This window comes from Patiria miniata, unplaced genomic scaffold (genome assembly GCF_015706575.1).
Source record: "Patiria miniata isolate m_02_andy unplaced genomic scaffold, ASM1570657v1 HiC_scaffold_30, whole genome shotgun sequence".
Classification (NCBI taxonomy): domain Eukaryota; kingdom Metazoa; phylum Echinodermata; class Asteroidea; order Valvatida; family Asterinidae; genus Patiria; species Patiria miniata.
In genome coordinates this window covers 6863967-6885846 of record NW_024037070.1, presented here as the reverse complement: position 1 = coordinate 6885846, position 21880 = coordinate 6863967, and the positions used below count along the sequence as shown (strand labels likewise).

At 39.3% G+C, this 21880-nt stretch overlaps 1 protein-coding gene across 6 annotated transcripts in view; it reads right to left on the bottom strand.

The window, feature by feature from the left end:
- The window catches only part of LOC119739196 (protein CBFA2T1-like), a 46978-nt gene extending 25618 nt beyond the window's left edge, over positions 1 to 21360 (bottom strand). For 2 of the 6 annotated variants that reach the window (XM_038214034.1, XM_038214037.1), the window contains exon 1: positions 10047 to 10098. In XM_038214034.1, the coding sequence (XP_038069962.1) occupies positions 10047 to 10053 (7 nt within the window). In that variant the 5' untranslated portion in view covers positions 10054 to 10098. Of the gene's footprint in view, positions 1 to 2071; positions 2723 to 10046; positions 10099 to 19161; positions 19571 to 21327 lie in introns of those variants that run through there. The other 4 variants (XM_038214039.1, XM_038214038.1, XM_038214036.1 and 1 more) reach the window with 4 other exon arrangements.
- Between the last annotated feature and the right edge of the window lie 520 nt (positions 21361 to 21880).

Genomic DNA, 21880 nt, shown 5'->3' with positions numbered 1-21880 from the left:
AAATGTATGGACCGGGAGCCAGTCTGCTCGCAAAGCGGATCTGTCGGTGCCCCAAACAAAACTTTTTTTCCCCAGAGGGTTGCAGATGTCCCAAAAAGAAAAAAGGGGAAAAAAAGAGCTTTTGGGTTGGAATAAATCATACAGGTTGAAATTTTATTAAGAGAAAAAAAATGTATTTGTTGAACTTGAACAGCACATGTAGGGAGTGCAACTTTAAGTTCAGCTGGTAAGGTACTCACACTTCTAAAAATGATTCTCGTAATAACTTGCACTTTCATATGATGTCACGCATTGACAGTACGGTTGCATCTGTGTAAAATAAGATTCTCATACCGTGGGATGCGTAACCCTTGCCATGGAAAATTGGACAAAACGCAGATCCCCACACACTATAATAGGGAACATCTGGTGCAGATTACACTATGGATAAGGTGGCAGACTATTATGTGCTCAGCTTCAAAAGAACCAGAGAGCTCTTTGTGAAAAGAATTGAACTCAACTTTCACTCTGACATTATTGGAAACAGATGGTTGGTTCTCATGTGTTACAGAGAGAGAGACATAGAACAGCGCATACCAGTCATGTACATGTACATTGCAATGTACATTGGTGAACTGTCTGGACACACTGTAGTTTACACGATGTGAAAATACATACAATGTAATTTACTCGTTGAAGCCGAGTTGTGAAACCTGTAATTTCAATGTAGCGGCATTGTCACATATTTTTGCAGTGTGTCAAGTTCATATGGTTTATACCAAATTGCTAGACATTTATTCAGCGTTGTTATGTACACAGTGCAAAACATTAACTTTGTGAGTACATGTAAAACAAGAAATAGTGCGAACCATCAAAATTGAACAATGTTAGGTGTAGGGTGAAGCAAATAGCTTTTGTTCCCTAACCTTTGGACAGACAATTACAATACACATCATGATCAATGGAGACAAAACATGAGGACAAGTACGAACATGACAAGCAGGAGTCACATGATTGGACATTGAGTTGAGTTTTTGGTGTTTATACGAATATAGATATAAAGTTAACATGATTAATGATGATTGAGGACATCGTTTTTTCATGTGAAGCAACAAAAGTGCTCAAAATCTAAAGAAGGGTGCTTAACAACTAGCCTGATGACGTTTTTAGCTCAGTGAATGCTGTACATTTTGAGAAAACAAATATAATAGTCTATCAATTTGTATCGATAGAACACGGAGGAAGGATAGATCTGCATTTTACAGATGAAAGTTAATTAGATGTATATGAGCCTATTATGAGGCATGTCTTAGAAAGCATGGAACATTTTATGCCCTGTCAATTGAAGAGTCTGTCACTAAAGATACACAATGACTATGAGAATTATCACAAATTTTTCCCAATATTTTTTTTTTAAAAATAAGCTTGTTACTTTGTAAGTATTAGTAATGCCCATTTCTAAAGCTACATTAGGTATACACAAACCAGATGATATTGTGAATTAGCACAATTGCATACTTTAACTTTATATCTGTGGAGTACATGTAATGATGAACAATGTAAATTGCACGGACTGCTCCCAATACATGTCCCCAAACTCAAAATAAGCGCAGCAATTAAGACCATGACAGCCAACACGTACATGTACATGTACATTGTACATGCATCATATGTACGTGCAACGCAAGTATCGTCATGTAAATTCACAGGTGGCTATTTGTGAACAATAAATGTACACATGTACATATTCATGGTCAAATAAAGTGAGTTACTATTACTAAACGTGAAACTTTCATCACTGAAGCCAGATGAAACCCAGAATAAGTCATGAAAAGCACAATGATCTAGCTTGTCTTTATATGTAGCCAAATTATTTTGCCGTACAAGAGTTTGTGTGTTAATTTTCGTCGACGTGAAAACAATTATGTGGCCACAATGATACATGTAGGGTTACAACTTGTATATGCTGCGCATTGTACATGTACTACTGGAAACTACCTGTAAACACTACTTTTGTCAACACAATAAAAAAATAATAATAAATCAACAATATTAATAAAGTCAGACTGCATGAAACAGTAATTATTCTTACCCTTCATAATTTCCTTAAGGCGGGGCTTGAGAACCATTGGGGATGAGTACATGAGTGGAACGTTTAACTGGACGATCAGTCGGGTCAATTTGTCACGAAAAAAATAATCCAAGAGAAGTGATCCGACACACAAGAAGAAGAAGTCAACACGCGGGGGCCTGCTCCAAAGCTGCAAACAGTTATGAGTTACATCCACTTCAAATTTGTTGTGTACAGCAAGTTAACACAGAAGTATTGTGATTTCCCCCAGTTTGATCACACTGAAAAACATAAACACAGCCTTTGCCAACTGCAGGCCACAAATGCCATCCCACTGTCTGCAGTATAGTGTTGACTGATCAGTGTCCCAGCGTGTAATTGTCCAAGGATGGTGCCTTGCCAGCCACTTTAAGTTTTATGACAACAGAGCTCAGAAGTCAGTGCTAAACTATAAACCAGACTAAAATTTCATGGCCTACAGTAGTCAACACTATCAAGGGTCCAGGTGACAACCACGTGTGCTAGCTGCTGTACGGACACAAAACCAGGCAATGGCCTGCATGCATCAGCACATATGGTACAAAGAACAAAACCCGCACAACTTCATTGTTGCCCAGCCAAGATCACGAATACCCATGTGCTCCACGGGGCTAAGTAATAAAAGCTGCCGAGTACAATGCCTGGTAACAGTGGTATACTGGACCCCGCTTGTTTGTCAACCCACTGCAATGGTTCATTTAGTGGCCGAGCCTCCTCTGGGCTGCTCCATTTTCCGCAGAGGTGTGAACTGCAACTGAAAGAGGTGGAGTGCACTGTCCAACGATACCAGATGCAACAAATAAAGCGTCTCAATATTAATGTGTGGTGATCAACGCGTCAGGGCAAATTTGCCTGTTAACAGTGCTTGACCACACAACGGTGGCATCCCCAGAAGCGATGGCCCTGACAATGTTAAGTTGATGATCGGGCCTGCTATATGATCATCATCCATTATTGATTGACACAGGAAACAAAGGTTCTACGGCTAGGACTACCAGCGTGCACTCTGAGGAAGTCTGTATGTAATGAGGGAGCAGCCAGCTTGAATTATTAAAGCGTTAAATCATTTATGGCTCTCATCAGGATTCAATTTATGCTTCGTAATTTGATAGCTCAAGTATTTTGCCATGGAGGAACTGTTCATGTGCACTACATATTACCATGATTAAAAAAAAAAGCCATCTCAAAAGCATTTGCTTTCAATAAAATATCACACGGTAACAAATTAATCAAGAGAACCAAACATTTTCATTCAAGCCCCTAAACCTGCAATATCAATTAAATTACTACAATTTTAATAAATTGAGATTTAAAATTAGGACTAGCTTGGTTCTACTCCGAGTATCAGAGGTTCATATGTGCAGAGCTACTGACACTACAAACGTCTGATATACATTGTATCCGTGCATGTCAAATTTAAGCGACCCCGCGCGCCAGCCAATCAAAGCTGCCTTTAGAAGTTGTGACGTCATTTAGAGCAGAAATTCGGCCAAAGCTGTTGATTGGTCAATAGCCGTCATGTTTTCATCATACAACATTTGGTTACCAAAGACACGACAGGAGGCGCCTGCTGAATGGTCAGAATCTGGGGGTCGAGACGCATGAATGCATATCAGGGACGAGTGCCGTACAAGCGATTATTCCATAACCTAGCTTGGCTGCTGATATCCTATAAAAATTCTCGGAAAGCTTTCCCGTGAAACCAAATCTCCTTTATGACAAGCAGTTGGTAAATGCGTGGTGTATTCCCTATTCATCATCGAAGGAAAGGGATATCTGTCTTTCTTGGCCGGCTTCCAAGCTGACAATATCCGTGATATCATCTGCAGTTTGCCTCTGAGCGATTCGATGGCAGGAGATTCAGACAATTCTCTAACCATCTGGGAAGGTGACCGCCATCTGGTTTTCGACTCGGAGACATTTTTTTTAATGCAATTGCAGAGCTGGGTCACCACTGATGCATTATAATTAGGATTCCATGTTGGCTCTTGAATATTACAGCATGTTTCTGGGTAATGCAAACTGACGCATATAATTTGCATGGGAAATTTTGGTGCGTTATACAATCTTGGTCACGGAATAATCTAACTCTTAAGTAAAGAAATATAAAAACTTGTACAGAAAACCGGTAACTAAAAGCAGGTTCATACCATCTGTTCGTATCTTAAGACATGTTTGTTGGTTTGCTTTCGCCTCTTTTACCCCAGTCTTGAAGGGCGTAAATATTTATATGCACACTTCTCGTACTATTGAAAATCTGAAGTCGGGACCAATATTGTTTTATAGTCGTTTGGGCCTGTACAGTTTCACATTATTATAATTTCATCGCATGCTTTTTAAGCAAATTGCAGACAGCTGTGTACTCTTTTGATTCAGAAAATCTGCAATTCTTGTCATATTTATACACATGTACATGTCCATAAGAAATACTACAGGTTTGGCTGTGGTTAAGAAGGGACACTTTCGTCTGGAAAGCGTGCTTTGCAGCTCGAAATGTGTTTCTCATGAAACGATAATTGTGAAAAACATGGATCGCTAAAGAGAAAGATTGTCACTGCTGAAAATACATACAAGCCAGGCAAAAATTGCTGCTGCGCGTCAGATGTAAGCAAACAGGGTTTTTAACATTTTCTTGGTAGACATTATCTGGATTTTGAATTTCTGCGACATAGACCTTTAAAATATATGGCAAGTAAACAATACACAACACTAAATTTTGGCAGTCTCATGACAAAGTGGACCTTTAACCCTAACCCCCTTGAAGGATTTACTAGGAACCTTCCTCACGCTTGCAAAATCCAACACCATATGGTAAACTCCACATCCAAACTGTTGGACTCCGGTTATGGTGGTATGCCTGACCCCATGTAAAGCATAATCAGTTTACTAGTGCAGTCCTCACTCCAACAGATTCCAACAAAACATGCAGTTGGAGTTTGAAGGGTTGGGGTGGTTTAAGGATTAAGTGTTAGGTAAGTTGAACTGACTCCTTTAAGCTCAGATAATCAACTACCCCAGCACAAGGGCTAAAGCTCAACAGCCTTTTACAATGTGCGCCTGTGAGAAACGTTTGCACCAATTGAAAAAAAAAAAAAGTACCAGCAGAATCTACTCTGCTCCCACAAAGACTGATCAAACAATTGGATTTCCATCAAACTGTGTCATTATGATTATACATACTTGTGTCTTAAAAGTATCGCTCAATGGCAATTTTTTTACAGCCTAAACTTATTAGAATAATGCGGGTGGTCTTTGGCCACACAATGGCAGTATGCTATCTTGAAGCAAATTTCAAGAAAAAAGCAGGTACATTTAGCAAAAAACCTTTTATCAGGGACCAATCTGATAAAACTCGCTACAGGAGGTCAAACCAGTATCTGCACATGGATGTGAAAGGTTTCTAAATTATAATCCATGGTTTCTTATGAAAGTTTATGGAGTAATGTATCCATCTCTGTAATTACATGTCAATTTAAAAGAGCACAAGTTTAGTTGTGTGTTAATTTAATGAAACCATATGATTAATGCATACATATGGTAAAGATGTGACGTTTACACATTTAAACGAAAAAAAAAATGAAATCCGTTTGCAAATTTTAGAAAACGTTTGAACGAAACCTGAGAATTAAAAAAAAAGGGACCTACAATGTACATTCATGTGATCTTCCTTAGAGATAAACATTCATAGCACAAATAATTAAGGACGTTTTCAAACCTCTTTAATTTATGAAAACTTAGAAGTACCACATGATGACATTATTTTGAGGTACACGTTGTTATGTTTTTTAACATTTTTACTTTTTCAATGACTGCTCGCTATTTATCACATGTCAATAATTGTTCATTTATCATGTCAATCATGCCGATCTGCAGTCATGAGCCTTTGTGAAATGGCTAAACGTTTAAAATAAATAAAACATTTGCTTAAAATATTTGCTAAAACATTTACAACATTAAACACAAAGAAGTCACACCCTTAACATATGGTATCAAAATAATGAACACGTTGAAGTTCAGTTTTCAAAAAATTGTTCAAGGGCAGTATGATCCCCCCTCCCCCCCCCCCCAAAAAATTCAACATGTTGGCATATGTATTGGTGAGATTCAAGATCTTCATGAGAAAAAGATGTAGTACATATGTAGGCCTATGTAGCTATGTTCAAATGTGACATCATTTAATCATAATCATACAATATGGTGAACACAACAATTTTGATGTCATAAAAAATGGTTGATTTATCTTGCGCTGCATTCACAGCCACTTTTTTTTCACACAACTACAATATCAATCTTTTGAAAGCTTTTCTTCTTTTTATTTGTTGTTATTGTTTATTTCTTGTCCTTTTTGTTTGCACAGTTGTCTTTTTTTTGGCCCGGAATGAGCCGGTTCCTAGATAAGGCAAACTACCAGTATTTCTATTTAATCCCGGGGACAATACTAATAAATATGCAAAATGCATTTAAAGGATGTGTGGCCTTGGCCAAAGTTTTGTGTACAATACCATATTTTCAAAAAGTTCAGCATAATTTGTCAACGACTGTCACATGCGCCCAGTTTTTTGTTTTTTTTCTACGGGTGGGTTTCAGATAATCAAGTACCAGCACTTTTTTCCCAATGAAATTGGCAGTCAGCCTGCATCACGTTTTACTGACCTACATGCACACGCACCGACAAATTTGAAAGTCCGGTAAAGGATGGGAAGATTTTATCTAGTTTTAACTGTGGTACCTCCGAGTGAGATGAGCTGAGAATGAGGCCTGTGCATCGTACCCGACTACCCAACCGCTGATGTCAAGAACAGGTTCCAGATTATGGAATCGAGTACCTGTAATTGACTTAACATATTGTAACTACTCGGGCCATGAAAAAGAAAGCTTTTGCAAGTTATCAGGAGTGTGAGTGACCACTGATAAAAAATAGCTGAAAACAGCTGAAAAAGGCGTTAAAAAAGCTGAACTTTGGAAATCTCCTTTACGTTTGTAATATTGTGCATCGGGTTGGGTTGATCAGGCCAAACTGACCTGAAACATTATAGACACAAACCATATCCGAACCAAAACCGATGTGAACTCCCTAAAACTGACCCGACCCGACAAAAAAACAAGGAAAACCGAACCAAACTGACCCGAAAAAAGACCCGCAGCTGTGTCCACTTTTTGTGCCTCAACTTTATACCTGTGTCGCGTGAAAATCATCATCTCCCAGTGCCTGAATCATACCGTACGATACGGTCAAGACTCACGACATGACCAACCGGTGGGCCTACATGTACTAGACCGTGCATAATAGACCGCAAACCACAGTTGGTCATACTGGGCGCAGTGGCCCTGCAATAAATATTGCACCGTGTGAATTTTCGGGTTTTTTGGGGGGTTATTTCGGGCGAACCGTCCAGACCCGATCCAAAAATCGCAAATGCAAAACCGAAACCGACCCGGTCCGACTGAAATGATGGACAAACCGCCCTGACCCAACCCAAAGTCGGTTTTGGGTCGGGCTGGTTTTGGGTCGGGTTTGCACAACATTTGTTGGGAGTACCCACGTTGTTTTCAATCGGGTACCCAATTCCCGTACTACCCATTAATGCACAGCCCTATGAGATTCCTGCACGCTTGTTGCTTATATGTAGGAAGTTCTAGGCTTGGCCAGTTACAATGTAGAACCAATTGTGACATTTTCTAGTAAAACCAAACTGCTTCCACGCAGAGCTTAAAATGGAAATGTGATAATTTTCCGTATGACTTTTTTTTTTCTTCAGCAACTTTGCAATTAAATTTGTTTTAATAGTAAAAACAAATGGTTCAGACAATACACTTTTCACCTATTATGGTTTATAAATGATTTTGTAGAAGTATATCAGAAAAAGAAATGCATCTCCCTCAAGCTATTTGACGAGAAAGATGGTCACTAAAATGTACCGATTTTCAACACAATACTGTTGCCAAGGTCATTCTGATTTTAAAATATAGACTGTCATTGTCTTGGGGAAGGTTCTATATTTCATTTTATAAAGACGAAGAAAAAAAAAAACCACCCCAAAAAAACCTAACAACAACAACACACACTACAGTAACAGATGATTTATGTGACAATTTGATAAATTTGAGGGTGGCCCAGGACGTCCATGCAGAGAAACATACGACACAGGACCGTAAGTACTTCATAATTTACAACTTGCGGGCTACGATAACATTTTTTCATTTTTGTTGTTAATTCAATGACATCATACATTCAGCGCACCTGGACAATCTATGCCTTTTATCCGCAACATCTGCATGGACCATCGGATCAATGCGGGAAACAAACAAATAAAAGAAACCAACAGATGTTGGAAATACACCAAGGCAACTAAACAAAACAGCTGAATCAAAACGCCCAAATCCAAATCCACAATTCCAAATCTGCATAAGGTGTTTTTGCTTTCCACAAAGCTCATTGGCACAGTGACAGAAACAGTGCAACACCGACAAGCTTTTTACAATATTTGAAGAATCCTCTCTAACAACATACATGTTCCAACACATCCTGGACTTTGGCAAATGTTATTTTAAAGGCCTTTTGACATGAATCTTGCTTGGGAACATATTTCGCACAACTTTCGACTCCTCTACTGTTCTGCGTCACTTTAGGTGCTTTCTGTTCAAATTGTGAACCCAAAATTTGCTCAATAAAATCAGTGAGAAAAATTTGCTCATTGGCTTACTGTCATGTACTGAAACAACAAAAAATCACCAAAGAAGAGACAATTTACGACAGCAAAATGTCCAAAATTCTGGCAAAGTTTGGTGCTGAAGGTGTAACATTTAGGTTTCTGCCTGAAATGACATCACACTTTTGCTCATGAATATTGAAATTTGCATAGTATAAAAACGACAAAAGGCACCAAAATGCCCTTAAGAATGGAAAAATGAAAATTGAAAATAAGGTTAAATGGGACGCAAAGGTGCATTTTCAAGAATTGCGTAAACAAAATTACACTACATGGGCCCTTTAAGGTCTTGGCATTAACAGGGTTCCTGCGCCTTTAGGACATTAAAATTTCATGACTTTTTCTTGACCGCAGTATGAAAATACAAACACATTTGTACATGACACAGTGGGCCGAATACACCCACACCGCATATTCATTGAGATGATTCCTAACTCAGCTGCCTAGCAGGACTACATGGCCCACCCAAATTCATATTGTGCAATCACTTTTTTAATATTTGTAACCAAAACACCATTAAATGTACATGTACATTCATAAATACCTAAGACAGTTTACGCATTCCTGTTGGTCCAGAGCCCGGCACGAGGCCGGTCTTAAACGGATGATAAAGACATGGCTGGCTGGTCTTAAACACTTTTCCAGTGGCACATGAAATTTGGACTCCCATGAAATCCGGTGCCTTCTAACATTTCATTGGTTGAATGTTCACATTCCTCACGCATGCATGCGCAATGTACTACAAGTGAACCAGTATTTCATGGTCCGAAATTCTCACTTCACCAGCCCATCTGCGTTTTGCGCAACATCGCGCAGTACGCGCGACCATGGAGGTGGAATGCGTGACGCACAGGCAATTGTGGAGGGGTATTCCATATTATAGTCAGAGGGGTGTTTTGTAAAACATTAAGTAAAATTGTTGAACAAATTGGTTAACAACGTCTAGTTTTTGACTTGTTTCGATTTTTGGACCAAAAAGATTTGGTTTTTTTTAACAAAAAGGTATTTATGAATGGGAATAAATATGTGTTCCATTGATATTAAACACTCTCTTTAAAACCTGTGTGAGTCTGGATGAGTGATAATTACCCTCGGCTTCGCCTGGGGTAATTATCACCCATCCAGACTCACACTGGTTTTAAATAGAGTGTCATAATACCTCCGGAACACACATTTATTCCCTTAACAATTGTGCTGTTCTTTTCCCTGGTTTTTTTGTCCTAGAGGAAAAATACAAACTCACGTACCTGCCATCTTGATCAGCCGACTGCAAAATGAAAATATGAGGGTTGGCGAGTTGGACGTACACATCCAACCACAAAAGATAACTTTTTTTTAAGTGACCAGAGTTTTATGATCATTACAAAAAATGATGGTACCTCATCTACACAAAAAAAAAAAAAAAAAAAAGAACATATGGACCTCACAGAATTAATTAGAAAATATATTAAAATAAATAATCAATTAATGGAACACCAGGACAGTCAGGGCAAGTTGGTGCCAACTGCACAACACAAGCACACGATGGATTTTGATTTAATACTTAAAAATACATACAGTTCACAATAGTCATATTTGTAAACTTTCAAATCAATATACGATTGATAAATGCCTAATGTTATTTTCACATTTTGCAGTGATGCAAGGTGAATTCATTTCAACTTTTGAATGGCAAACATATGCTACGGCATGATCTGTAACATCATTTTACTTGGAAAAAAATGCAAGTAACCCTCCTGCTATTTAAACAGTCACAGACAGTTAAAATGTCCATCCACTTCCCCTGCTATACTTTTAACACAGGCTAGTCACCAGCAGTCAGATCATACATGTATGTCAAGCAAGCACTGTTTCTAGTCAAACTCGGTCAACAGACCATATGAACAGACAAAGCAGGCAAGTTGTGGGCACAGCTGGCTTGTTGTCTTTGTCAATTACCCACAGCCACACCAAAGCTGCTTTGAGTCACATCAAAACAATCACAGCCAGTCAATCTTCAGCTTTATCATGTAGGCTGGGAATTCTGAACTGTTGAAAACAGTCACTTGATTGATTTTGACTGAAAGGACTACTTGGCACAGAATGTAAGTTTGCATATGGGGGCTAATGTTTACTGTCTGATTAGCGTTTTATTTTTCATTTCAAATTCTGAAGTTGGGCAGTCAAATGAAGCCTTGCAGAATACATAATTTACTGTGCAACTGCAAAGAAAAAAACAAAATAACACCTATAACCAGTATAAAACTTAACACTAATAGACCCCATGCAAAGAGCGCCCTCACTGAGGAAAGACCTTGTTCCTCTGTGATACGCACGAGTGGATGCTTGGTTAATTCATTCTGTACTGAAATTTAACAACAACAGCTGTCTGCAGCGAGCATGGATGCAGCGACAGAACTCTGTATACAAGAGGTCTACATCCTTCTCCTACTTGTGTAAGATGTGAGACACACAACAGCAGACAGAACTTCAAATTCATTGCTTTACATTTATAAACACGCTGACTATCTTTCCCATCTACATGTACATCAGGGAAAAGTGTATGGCCTTCTTGTTGGCATGGTTAAAAATTATACACACATATCTAAGTCGGCTTGGGATGTACCAGCAGATATGACAAGTATGGTACCCCCCCCCCGACCATAAATTTGATAATTGCCCATACATGTATACTGCCTGTACAAAGCACACCTTATTGATGGAATTGAAGGTAAATACAGAATACATGTAGGTCTTGGGAAAATAGGGAAGAGGGGCCTTTGGTCTAGGTGCTAACTATGCCACTGCCACCATAACCTATAGGCATATTCACACTATCATCTTGCCTACCCGTGTTGAAATAAACATTGGTCCATCGTGAGCAAGATGGCACCGAACACGGTTCGCCCAAGCCTCCCCGTCACACTGAACACCACGAAGTGCACACATATTTCGGCCGCACATGTTGGACTTTCTATACCTAAGTAGAGCCCCTCAAGCCTGGTCCCACATGGGGCTAAAAACTGTAGAAACTATGTTGGGTCCTAGCTAGTATGAAAGGTGTTTCTGAAATTTCAGGCTTAGACCCGGGTCCTGAACTCCGATTTCTGGTACAGTGTGTGAAAGGCCCAATAGAACTGTAAAGGCAGTTCTCAACCAACTGAATTAGTTCATAGAGCTATATGAGTTACATATTGGTCAGAATTACTTGCAATTTTCGCAATTATTTCTTCATTTTCCTCTCTCTGCAGGTTTCGAGCTACAGTGCCTAGAGCTCTTGATTTAATATTTTTGGATCACCAGAAATAAATAATATTGATATTAAAGAAATGGCAGAAATTAATGATTAAAACAACTCACGTATTAATTCAAAAACATTTACAGCTGTCAGCTATGATTCGGAACATGAATCATGACACTCTCAATAGAGGGATCCAAACCCATTAGCACTTGTAATACATTGTATTACATTGTGCTTATTCACTGAGGAATCAATAAAAGCATAGAGTGCTTTTGGGATTTCAGGCGCTACAGTGACTAAAGGTTTAAGGTCCATCCCAGTGCACATGTTGCGGCCACGTGCTACTACGTAACTGCATGCACAATCTTGGCTATTGGTCAACACATCGTAAGGCAGGGCTTAACCCTTCTACTGTTTGTACAGTCACAGACAGTCAAAATTTCCATCCACTTCCCCTGCATGCCATGCCTTTTACACAGGCTAGTCACCAACAGTTCGATCATACTTCAAGCACTCTGACTAGTCAAATTCACTCAACGGACAAAAGCAGGCAACTGGTAGGCACAGCTGGCTTATCAATCACCTACAGTCAAAGCATGTCGGTAGCTTATCAGGTTTAATACATAAAAAGTCACAGCCAGTCAATCCTGCATGCTTTATGTAGGCTGGGAGCTCTTAACTGTTAAAAACGGTCACTTGATTGATTTTGACTGCAAAGACAACTTAGCACAGAATGTATATGCTTGCCTCGGCAAAATTCCCATGGCAGTTTTGAGGATTTTGGAGGATTGAGGATGAATGGTGTTTGAGAAACATGTGGAGTTGGGAGGATTCAGGATGAATGGTGTTGAAGCACATGAGGATTTTGGAGGATTGAGGATGAATGGTGTTTGAAGAAGAGGAGGATTTTGGAGGATTGAGGATGAATGCACTTTGAGAGGCAGAACTGTCTGACGATTTTGAAGGATTGAGGTGCTGGGTATCCTTCAGGATTGAGGATGGTTCCTAGCAAAAAGGGCGTAGGGGGTTAAAGACCAACTCCAACGATTTTAAAAGTGTTGAAATTGTACGTTATTGTGTTCAGTATTAAATAAATTAAACATTCATTACAAAAAAATGTCTAATTTGCCTGTGAATTTTGTGAGAAATATGGACGGTTTCTTGCGAGTTTCTGAAAACTATTGGACATGCATCTACTCATCCCCAACCTCATGTTGAAAAAAAAAAAAAAAAACGGCGCCGGGGATGCTAATCAAGAATTCATGTTCGAAATATTGACCTCGATACAAACATGCACATTGTACCGGTAGCTTATCCCACATCAACAACAACCCGTATAACTGACATTATGTATCACGTCTGCTCCCATTGTCATCTGCCTTGAAAAAGCTACAAGACAATTTTCTGTTCAATTTGTTCAGGCTGTTTGCTTCCCAGGCCAACATTCTAGATTGTGATGGTACCTGCTTTTCACTGTTATGATTCAGAGTCACTGGTGCGCAGACTGACTAACTTGTTGTTAAGTTCCCCTGGATTACAGAATACAATTGCGCCCGGGACAGCTGGGCGACTGTGTTTAAGACAGTACCAGCACAATTGCATATTATGTACACAAATTGTATGCCCCTTTTATTTTAAGTTAAAGATGGTGGTTAATTTCGCTGTTGGCTAGTCTGCCAAGCAGCTGGGTCGACTGTTAATAGATTTAAAGGGTTATGGCGCCTGCAGATGCACTTTGATCAGTTCTTTCCTCCGTTAACCTTTTATATCCAATTAAAAATTCAGCAATTCAGTTGTTCATTTTATAATTCTGTCTCTGTGAAGAAATGAGTTTCTGGTCAGTCTAAAACATCCTGTAAAATCGTGGCACCTGGTACACTGTCATTTTCAAGAAAGAGGTATTTTCGTATCAATTTCCAAAAATGGTCGGCCGACCAGCGTTGGAAAAAAACTGGCCTATTTCAAATACTGGCCCCAATTGACCATATTTAGTTAGTCTTCATTTGTTTGCAATTGATTACACACATGTGAAAGGGTATAAGCCAGCTAGACTGGTTCCCTGACCTTACAATTCCCCAACGTCAATAAATTGCTCCGTTTCATTTTAAATGGAGTCAGGGAACCAAACTACAGGAAAATGATTGTTTTTCTTCGTGTTTATAGCATCTACGAACCCAAAACGTCAAAAAAGTCAGTGTAACAATATTTGCTATATATTACCAAGCCCCCAAATCCATCCATTTCTGAAAATTACAGTAAAAGCAAATGATGTACTTCCCTTTAAATGGAAGGAAAGTAACTGAAAGTTAACTGAAAATTGACACATGCATGATGGTCGACCATTGATTTATGTAACAGCAACAGCTTTTTTTTTTATCAATAACACACACAAAGAAAGAGAAAAAGGATGAAGCAACAATAAAGGTAATCTCAAGGCAGAGTATAATAACGTTTATGTTATATATCCCATGGAGCTCTTCAACTCCATCCTTGTGACTGCAGTGAATGATAATTATTTGGTGTACAAGTGATTGATAGACTTGAACTCAGTGGTGCTAAGCCTTGGAGGAGATCATTGACTCCAACACAAAAGCATTCAATCAGTCATTAACATCAAGAAAAGGGTTAACCATCAGGTCTACAGTAATTACATTACCCAAGAATCTGGCCAGCAATAAGCTTTCAATTAGGGACAACAAGGTCATCTACTTCACACCTCAACAGCTTGGTTTAGTTTGAGTAATTGGGTGACAGACAGCGCCCAGACATTGTTTGGGTTTTAGGGCGGATTGGATGACCACACACAACAATGCCTCAGGTCATAATCAGCTCAAGGGCAGAGAAAAGGGCTATTCAGAATGAGATTTCCAGGACACCTTCATACTAGCAGCAGTCTGACATGCCTTCCACATGGGTCCGATGGTCAACATGGGTAAAACCCAACCCTGGTACAGGGTGAGGAGGCTGGATCCCGGGTAGAAAATCTACAATCTACAGACAACTCGTGCAGTATGTGTGAATAGAATGGTATGCCTTGATCTGGTGCACGGTACCCTGTGGAGACATGTGCATAATAGGGAACAAAAGATACATCTCCACAGGGCAATTTCTAGATGAATACGTCTCCACAAGGTTATCACGAAATATGGAATTTACTCAAAAACTAGGAATTTCCAAGGTGTGTTGATCAGTTGCAAATTGAAGTATTTTATGTAAGGGATATTTAGTCCAAATTTCAGCCCAGGAAATTAATTCTGGTTAAAACTGAGCATTTTGAAACTACACTTTCAAACTCGCACATACTGAAATTTGTATCCTTGTGGAGACATTTCTTTGTTCTCGTGTACTAAAGTTTTCGAGTTTGAAAGTACAGTTTCAAAATGCTCTTATTTATACCAGAATATAATTCCTTGGCTGAAATTCGGACTTAAATATCCCTTTTCTAAAACTCTACCATTTGCGGCGGATCAACATACCTTGGAAATTCTTAGTTTCTGAGTAAAATCCATATATCTATTTCGTGAAAACCTTGTGGAGACGTATTCATCTATAGAAATTGCCCTGTGGAGACGTATACAATCTTTTGTTCCCTATTGTGTGCATGTCTCCAGAGGGCACGGTGTATCAGATCGAACTTTAGTACACGAGAACAAAGAAATGACTCCAAAAGGATATAAATTTGTTAATTTCAACAAAGCCAGGCTAGACAATAGTGTGAAAAGGCACCTACAAATTAATGACATATATACCATCAGAAACATGCGTAAATATAAATTAAAAAAAGTAAAAAAATCTTGAGACATGCAAAAACAAAGTGAGCTTGGTGGCATCATAAAATTAATGGCATCATAAAAAGTGCATGTAATTTGGCAAATTTATGAGAGTGACACATAAAGATGGCATTAATACTTTTGTCAAAAGTTGAATGCTTGTTGGGTTTTTTTTTTTTTCAAAGATAATATCCTTCATAAAGTTTCACAGTAGGGTCAATAACTTTGTAAATCTTTCAGCCCTGAGACCAGGTGCCGCCTAAGGCCATGACTATTAAGATCCAATTTTAACACATTTGTTGCTAATACATGGAAATAATCTAAGCCGAGACCACAATGCCACCGCTCTATTGGGACCAGCTGAACTCCACACAGGGGGTACACACAAACTCCCCGGTATCCCGTCCCCCGAACACATTGCACCTGGAAATCTGTGGCATTTGAGCGAGTTATGGCTTCCCAAATTCTTGTTATCACACCTCGCACGCTGCCTGTCCAAACACTCCCCGAAATTCCTCCCTCAACGGGGATCTTCACACCAGGTTGCACTGAGCCAGGTGTCCCCTCCGGGCCAGGGATATGAAGGCCGTGCATCTTTATGATAACCAGTATGGGAAGTGAGAGGTCAGGATGCCAGACCGCAGACAAACCACAGCAAAACAATTCATGACAAGCTACGGATGTAGCATGTCTTCTGATATGATGGCTTCATATACATTTTAAACTTAGGATATTGCATAGGGCAGTGAGTGCAACAAGTCATTGGACTTGTTTAGAAATCTGCAGGATACGATGAAATATCTATCAACTATCAAGTAATGACTGCAACTTATAACTACTGGATTTATAGTAAATTTGTATTTATTCACAACAAAATACTCGACATTGGTCAAGATATTTAGCTTCTTGATTACTCAAGGAGAAAAAAACAACTATCCAGCTAAAAATGTCAAGCAAAGCTACAGGCTTTTAAGAAAAGGGCTGCTGAAATTGTTTTATGGAAGTAACAAGTTTGTGAAGACCTATTCATCAAAATCATTCCCCAACAAAAGAAAAATGTGGGTGAAATTTACAACACGTAATTTCAGAAGGAAAAAAAAAAATCAGAAAAGAAAATCTTTCAAAGTCCACACCCTAGCAATGCTTGTGATCCCCGTCCTTGCTCTATCCTTGAAAAGGTCATGATCACACCCTTATTATGTGTTTGCAGTCACCCTGTAGTCATCAGTAGTCATTGGACCCCACCTGTTCAACGAGGAACACCTGTTGTCTGCCTCATTGCAGGGTACAGTGCTGGGTACCATTATAGAGCCCGGCACCAGTGGTGGGTGATTCATTCTGGTTGGCTAAATGTTGTGGTATTGTTTTGTGTAGCGAATGATCCCCTCAAGCTGTTTACAAAGCCAAACTGCTTCAGCTGATGAAATCAACTGGAAGGGCTTAGCAATTTCCTTAAAGGGAATATACAACATTTGCAAACATCGAAAAATAAAACTACCAAGTTTTTACAAAATACCTTACTAGGATGTTGGTAAATGCCAGCCTAAAGCAACCTGTAAAATTATGGCACCTGGTGTGAAGCCATTTTCAAGAACATTGTATTTTGTATACATTTCCAACACTGGTCGGCCGACCACCGTTGGAAAAACCTAACTATTTTTCGATTACTGCTCCAAATTTTACCTTTTTTCAGTCCAATTTTTGTTTTGCTGTTGGTTACATGTTTATGAACAGGTGCTGCAGGCCAGCTAGACTGGATCCCCTTACCTTACAATTTTCTGGCATCTGTAAATTAATCCATTTTATCTTTAGTGGAGTCAGGGAACCAGACTACTTGAACATTTTTGTTTTTCTTGGTTTTTCCAGCATTTTCGAACACAAAATTTCAAACATGTCAGTGTAACAATATTTGATCTATTATACTAACCCCTCAAATAGTTCATTTCTGAAAATTACAGCAAAAGCCAATGATGTACATTCCCTTTAAAGGGAATATACAACATTTTGCTTTTGCTGTAATTTTCAGAAATGGATGGATTTGGGGCGATTAGTATCTAATAGCAAATATTGTTACACTCACTTTTTTTGAAGTTTTGTGCTCAAAGATGCTGGGGAAAAAACAAGAAAAACAAGCATGTTCTTGCAGTCTGGTTCCCTGACCCCACTTAAATTGAAATGGCGCAATTTATAGGTGTCGGGGAATGGTAAGGTAAGGGAACCAGTCTAGAAGGCTTGTAGCCATTCATAGATATGTAATCAATTGCAAAAAAAAAATCAAACTAACTAAATATGGTGAATTGGGGCAGATTTGAAATTTCAAGAAAAATGGTATTTTTGTATCAATTTCAAACGCTGGTAGGCTGACCATCGTTCGGAAAAATTGACTTTTTTTTCAAATACCGTCCCCAATTTACCAAATTTAGTAAGTCACATTTTGTTTGCAATCGAACATCTGTGAACGGGTGCAAGCCAGCTAGTCTGGTTTCCTGACCTGACAATTCCCAGACGTCTATAAATTGCTCTGTTTCATCTGAAGCAGGGTCGGGGAACCAGACTACAAGAAAAGCACTTTTTTCCCCCCTTGGTTTTTCCAGCAGATCTATGAACACAAAACTTTAAACAGGTCAGTGTATCAATATTTGCTATAAAGTACTAGCCCCCAAATCCATCCATTTCTGAAAATTACAACAAAAGCAAATGTTGTACCGGTATAATACCTTTAACTTGCACACTCTGTTATGCCAAAGAGTGAAAAATCTACTGCATCAAACAGAAAACCAGGGATAATATGGTTTAGAGGGAAATCTGAATGGACCGAGTTTTCACTTTAAGGGAATATACATCATTGGCTTTTGCTGTAATTTTCAGAAATGAACTATTTGAGGGGTTACTATAATAGATCAAACATTCTTACACTGACATGTTTGAAGTTTTGTGTTCGAAAATGCTGGAAAAAACCAAGAAACACACAAATGGTGGACTTCACACCAGATGCTTTAATTTTACAGGGTGCTTTAGACTGTCATTTACCAACGTCCTAGTGAGGTATTTTGTTAAAACGTGGTAGTTGTATTTTTTGATGTTTGCAAATGTTGTATATTCGTTTTAAGATTCCATTGAATCATCCGGTCCTTTGTTCCACTCTTTGGAGAAAAAAAAAGAGCACGGCCATGGAAGAACAAAACCTATTAAAAGCACAAATTGAACGCTCTTCTGTATTCCTTGACATCTCTAATGTGGCCATCCTGATGAGTTAATGACAATGGATAACACTAGAGTTCATCCCACTATTGTCATTGATGTGCTTGTTACATCAACCAGACAACCAGAGGCCATGATTACACAGTCAGACCGGCCCTTCTGAGTACTTACATGGCCACGGTCCGTGAGCACAGTTCATCATTCCACATGCACATGAAGCCGATGGACGTAAACACTGGTGATCAAGGTGATGATGAGGATAATAGTGAGACGGAGGAGGAAATATTGCCCTGCTGAACACCTGCCGGCCTTCCCCGTGTCAATATTTAAATGTACTGAATAATCCAAAAGCCAATGTGATCAATATTCAGGATTCTATGAATGCGCGGGCCTAAAAGCGGAGTGCGTACCCCCGGCTTACTGCATTATTGGTCATATCAGCGCTCATTCATACCGTTCCATTCATTTCCTGAGATAATATTTTCAGATACCACAATTGGAGTGATTGTTTATTTGTGAACAGCTTAAAGTAATCCAGATGCTACAATAACGCAATCATAGTCTGTATAAAATGGCGCTTTCTTTCTGTTTTATTGACAACGACTGCAACACAAAGCAAGGTGATGCTGACTGTACGCTTGTGGGAATTTTGAAGCCCCGATGTCCGTTGACAAAGCGATTTATTGAACCCGTCCTATATAGCCTTCATATTGATCTTGTCTGTGCATCAGGGAAAACAATAACAGAGACACCAGTTGGTCACTGTGCCTACTCTCACAAAGCCGGACGATACAAAGGCACTATGGATTGATTTGTGTATGATCAGTATCTGGCGACACTATAGCCGCAGGCAAATTATCTCCCACATTGGGAGGGGGGGGGGGGTCACTGGAAGTCATTAATCAGTTAACAGTCCCAATGCGGTGGTACCATACTCCTTGGTCCATGGTACTTTAGTAGTTCAACCTCCTTTGTGTTAGCAAATTTCCAAATTTTTCCACATGGATAATTTTTTTTCACATTAAAGAGGTTGTGCAATGCTCGAAGACATTTCCATCCTTTTTCGGGTATATGTAGCCTAAGGTGTGATGAAATAAAAACGACTATTGTGTCTGTCATGAAATGAGTACAAAAGGTACTTTTTGAAAGCTATTTTTCAGGTCCTGTTTCGACCCAAACGTGCAATTTGTGTAAAACTCGTCGTTGGGGGCAGCAAACAAAACATAGTAAATCGTGACGTAATAAACAGGACTCCCGATGCAGTGTAGTATAAACGAGACCTTACTACAAATACCAGAGTTGTAACGAGTCACTGATTTTTGTGACTCGAGTCGAGTCGAGTCATTTTAAAGAAGTGACTCGAGTCGAGTCGAGTCATTCGGTCAACAAGGTCGAGTCGAGTCGAGTCGAGTCACAGAGTGTGGTCGAGTCGAGTCGAGTCGAGTCAAGTATTTAGCTCGAGTCAATTCGAGTCACAAATATTTGAACACTTAATTACAATAAAAAGCAACAAACACAAGAGAGAAAGAATACAAGGCACCAGTCTATTACGGAAATCCAAAGACATAAAGTATGCTGTATGGTACCCAACCAACAGTTTCCATTGCTAGCTCACGTCACAGATAAGAAGATGTGAAACTTCGGTCTTATAACTGGTTTGGCTTCGGGTCTAGATTTTGTTGTTCGCTGATCGCTGACAACGTTAAAACCTAATACAAAACTGTTTCTGATTATTTAAAGGGGGGCCCCTCCGTATCCATTTTTGTGTGTGAAATCGGGACATGAATTTAGCCAGCGTTCCACCAAGAACTTCAAAATCGCCCGAAACCAATGATGAAACCACGGATTGAGAAATGCGTTTTAAGTCTGGTTCCGGGTTTAGCATTACATGCTATAGAACCACAAGGTGGGAGTCCGCGACACAGTGTATGTTTGTTGTTTCATTATGGAGGAAGGAAACAGACTGCCGCTGTATATAAACGTACATTATTCGCGAACATTAACGTGACGTGAACAAAAACTGGCAACGCGAACGGCGCAGCGTAAGTCATTGCAAATATTTTTCGCAAGTAAGTTTTGCTTTTATTTTGGGACTCGAGTCTTATTAGCCTTCGCTCGAGTCGAGTCGAGTCATTCTGATGAGGGACTCGAGTCGAGTCGAGTCATTTGCTCGCAGTGACTCGAGTCGAGTCGAGTCATTTACCCGTCGGGACTCGAGTCGAGTCATTGACTCGAGTCATTACAACTCTGACAAATACCCGAAAAATGACGGAAATGTCTTCGAGCATTCCACAACCTCTTTAAATAATCTAGGAAATGTTGACAAAAAAAGCTTACCTTTACTCAGAGGATCCAGTGGTCTTTCAGCTGAATCTGCAGAAGAAACAAGATAAGAAACAACTTGACAGTGGGTTTTTGGCCCTTCACCAAAGCAATTATATAAGTGCCGTCTTTGACAGCCTGTGAAAACAAAAAACTATTAAGTTTGCTTGGCCGGGACTCGAACCCACAACCGTTTGTTTACTAATGTGCAATTCCAGCATTACGGAAGAAAGTGCAACGTCCATGACAGAGCCACTTAACCATATCTAATTAATGATTCAGAGAAATGATCCAAAACTTTCAGTCTATAATCTTCTTGACCATGGCTCACAAGTGGGTGCGGACATCCGGGAATTTTTTACATTGGCTTATCTAGCTCCCAGACCTATGTTCTTGAAACTCAATGGTTATTGAGTCTGGAGTGCTGAATGGTAACACATAGCAACTGGTGAAAAGTGGTGTGCAAATGAAAAGATGTTTTAATCGGATGATGTCACCGCTCCTATCTATTACAAGATGATGGATGTATGTGTATAGTATAAAAGTTGAAAAACAAAATACATTTTCA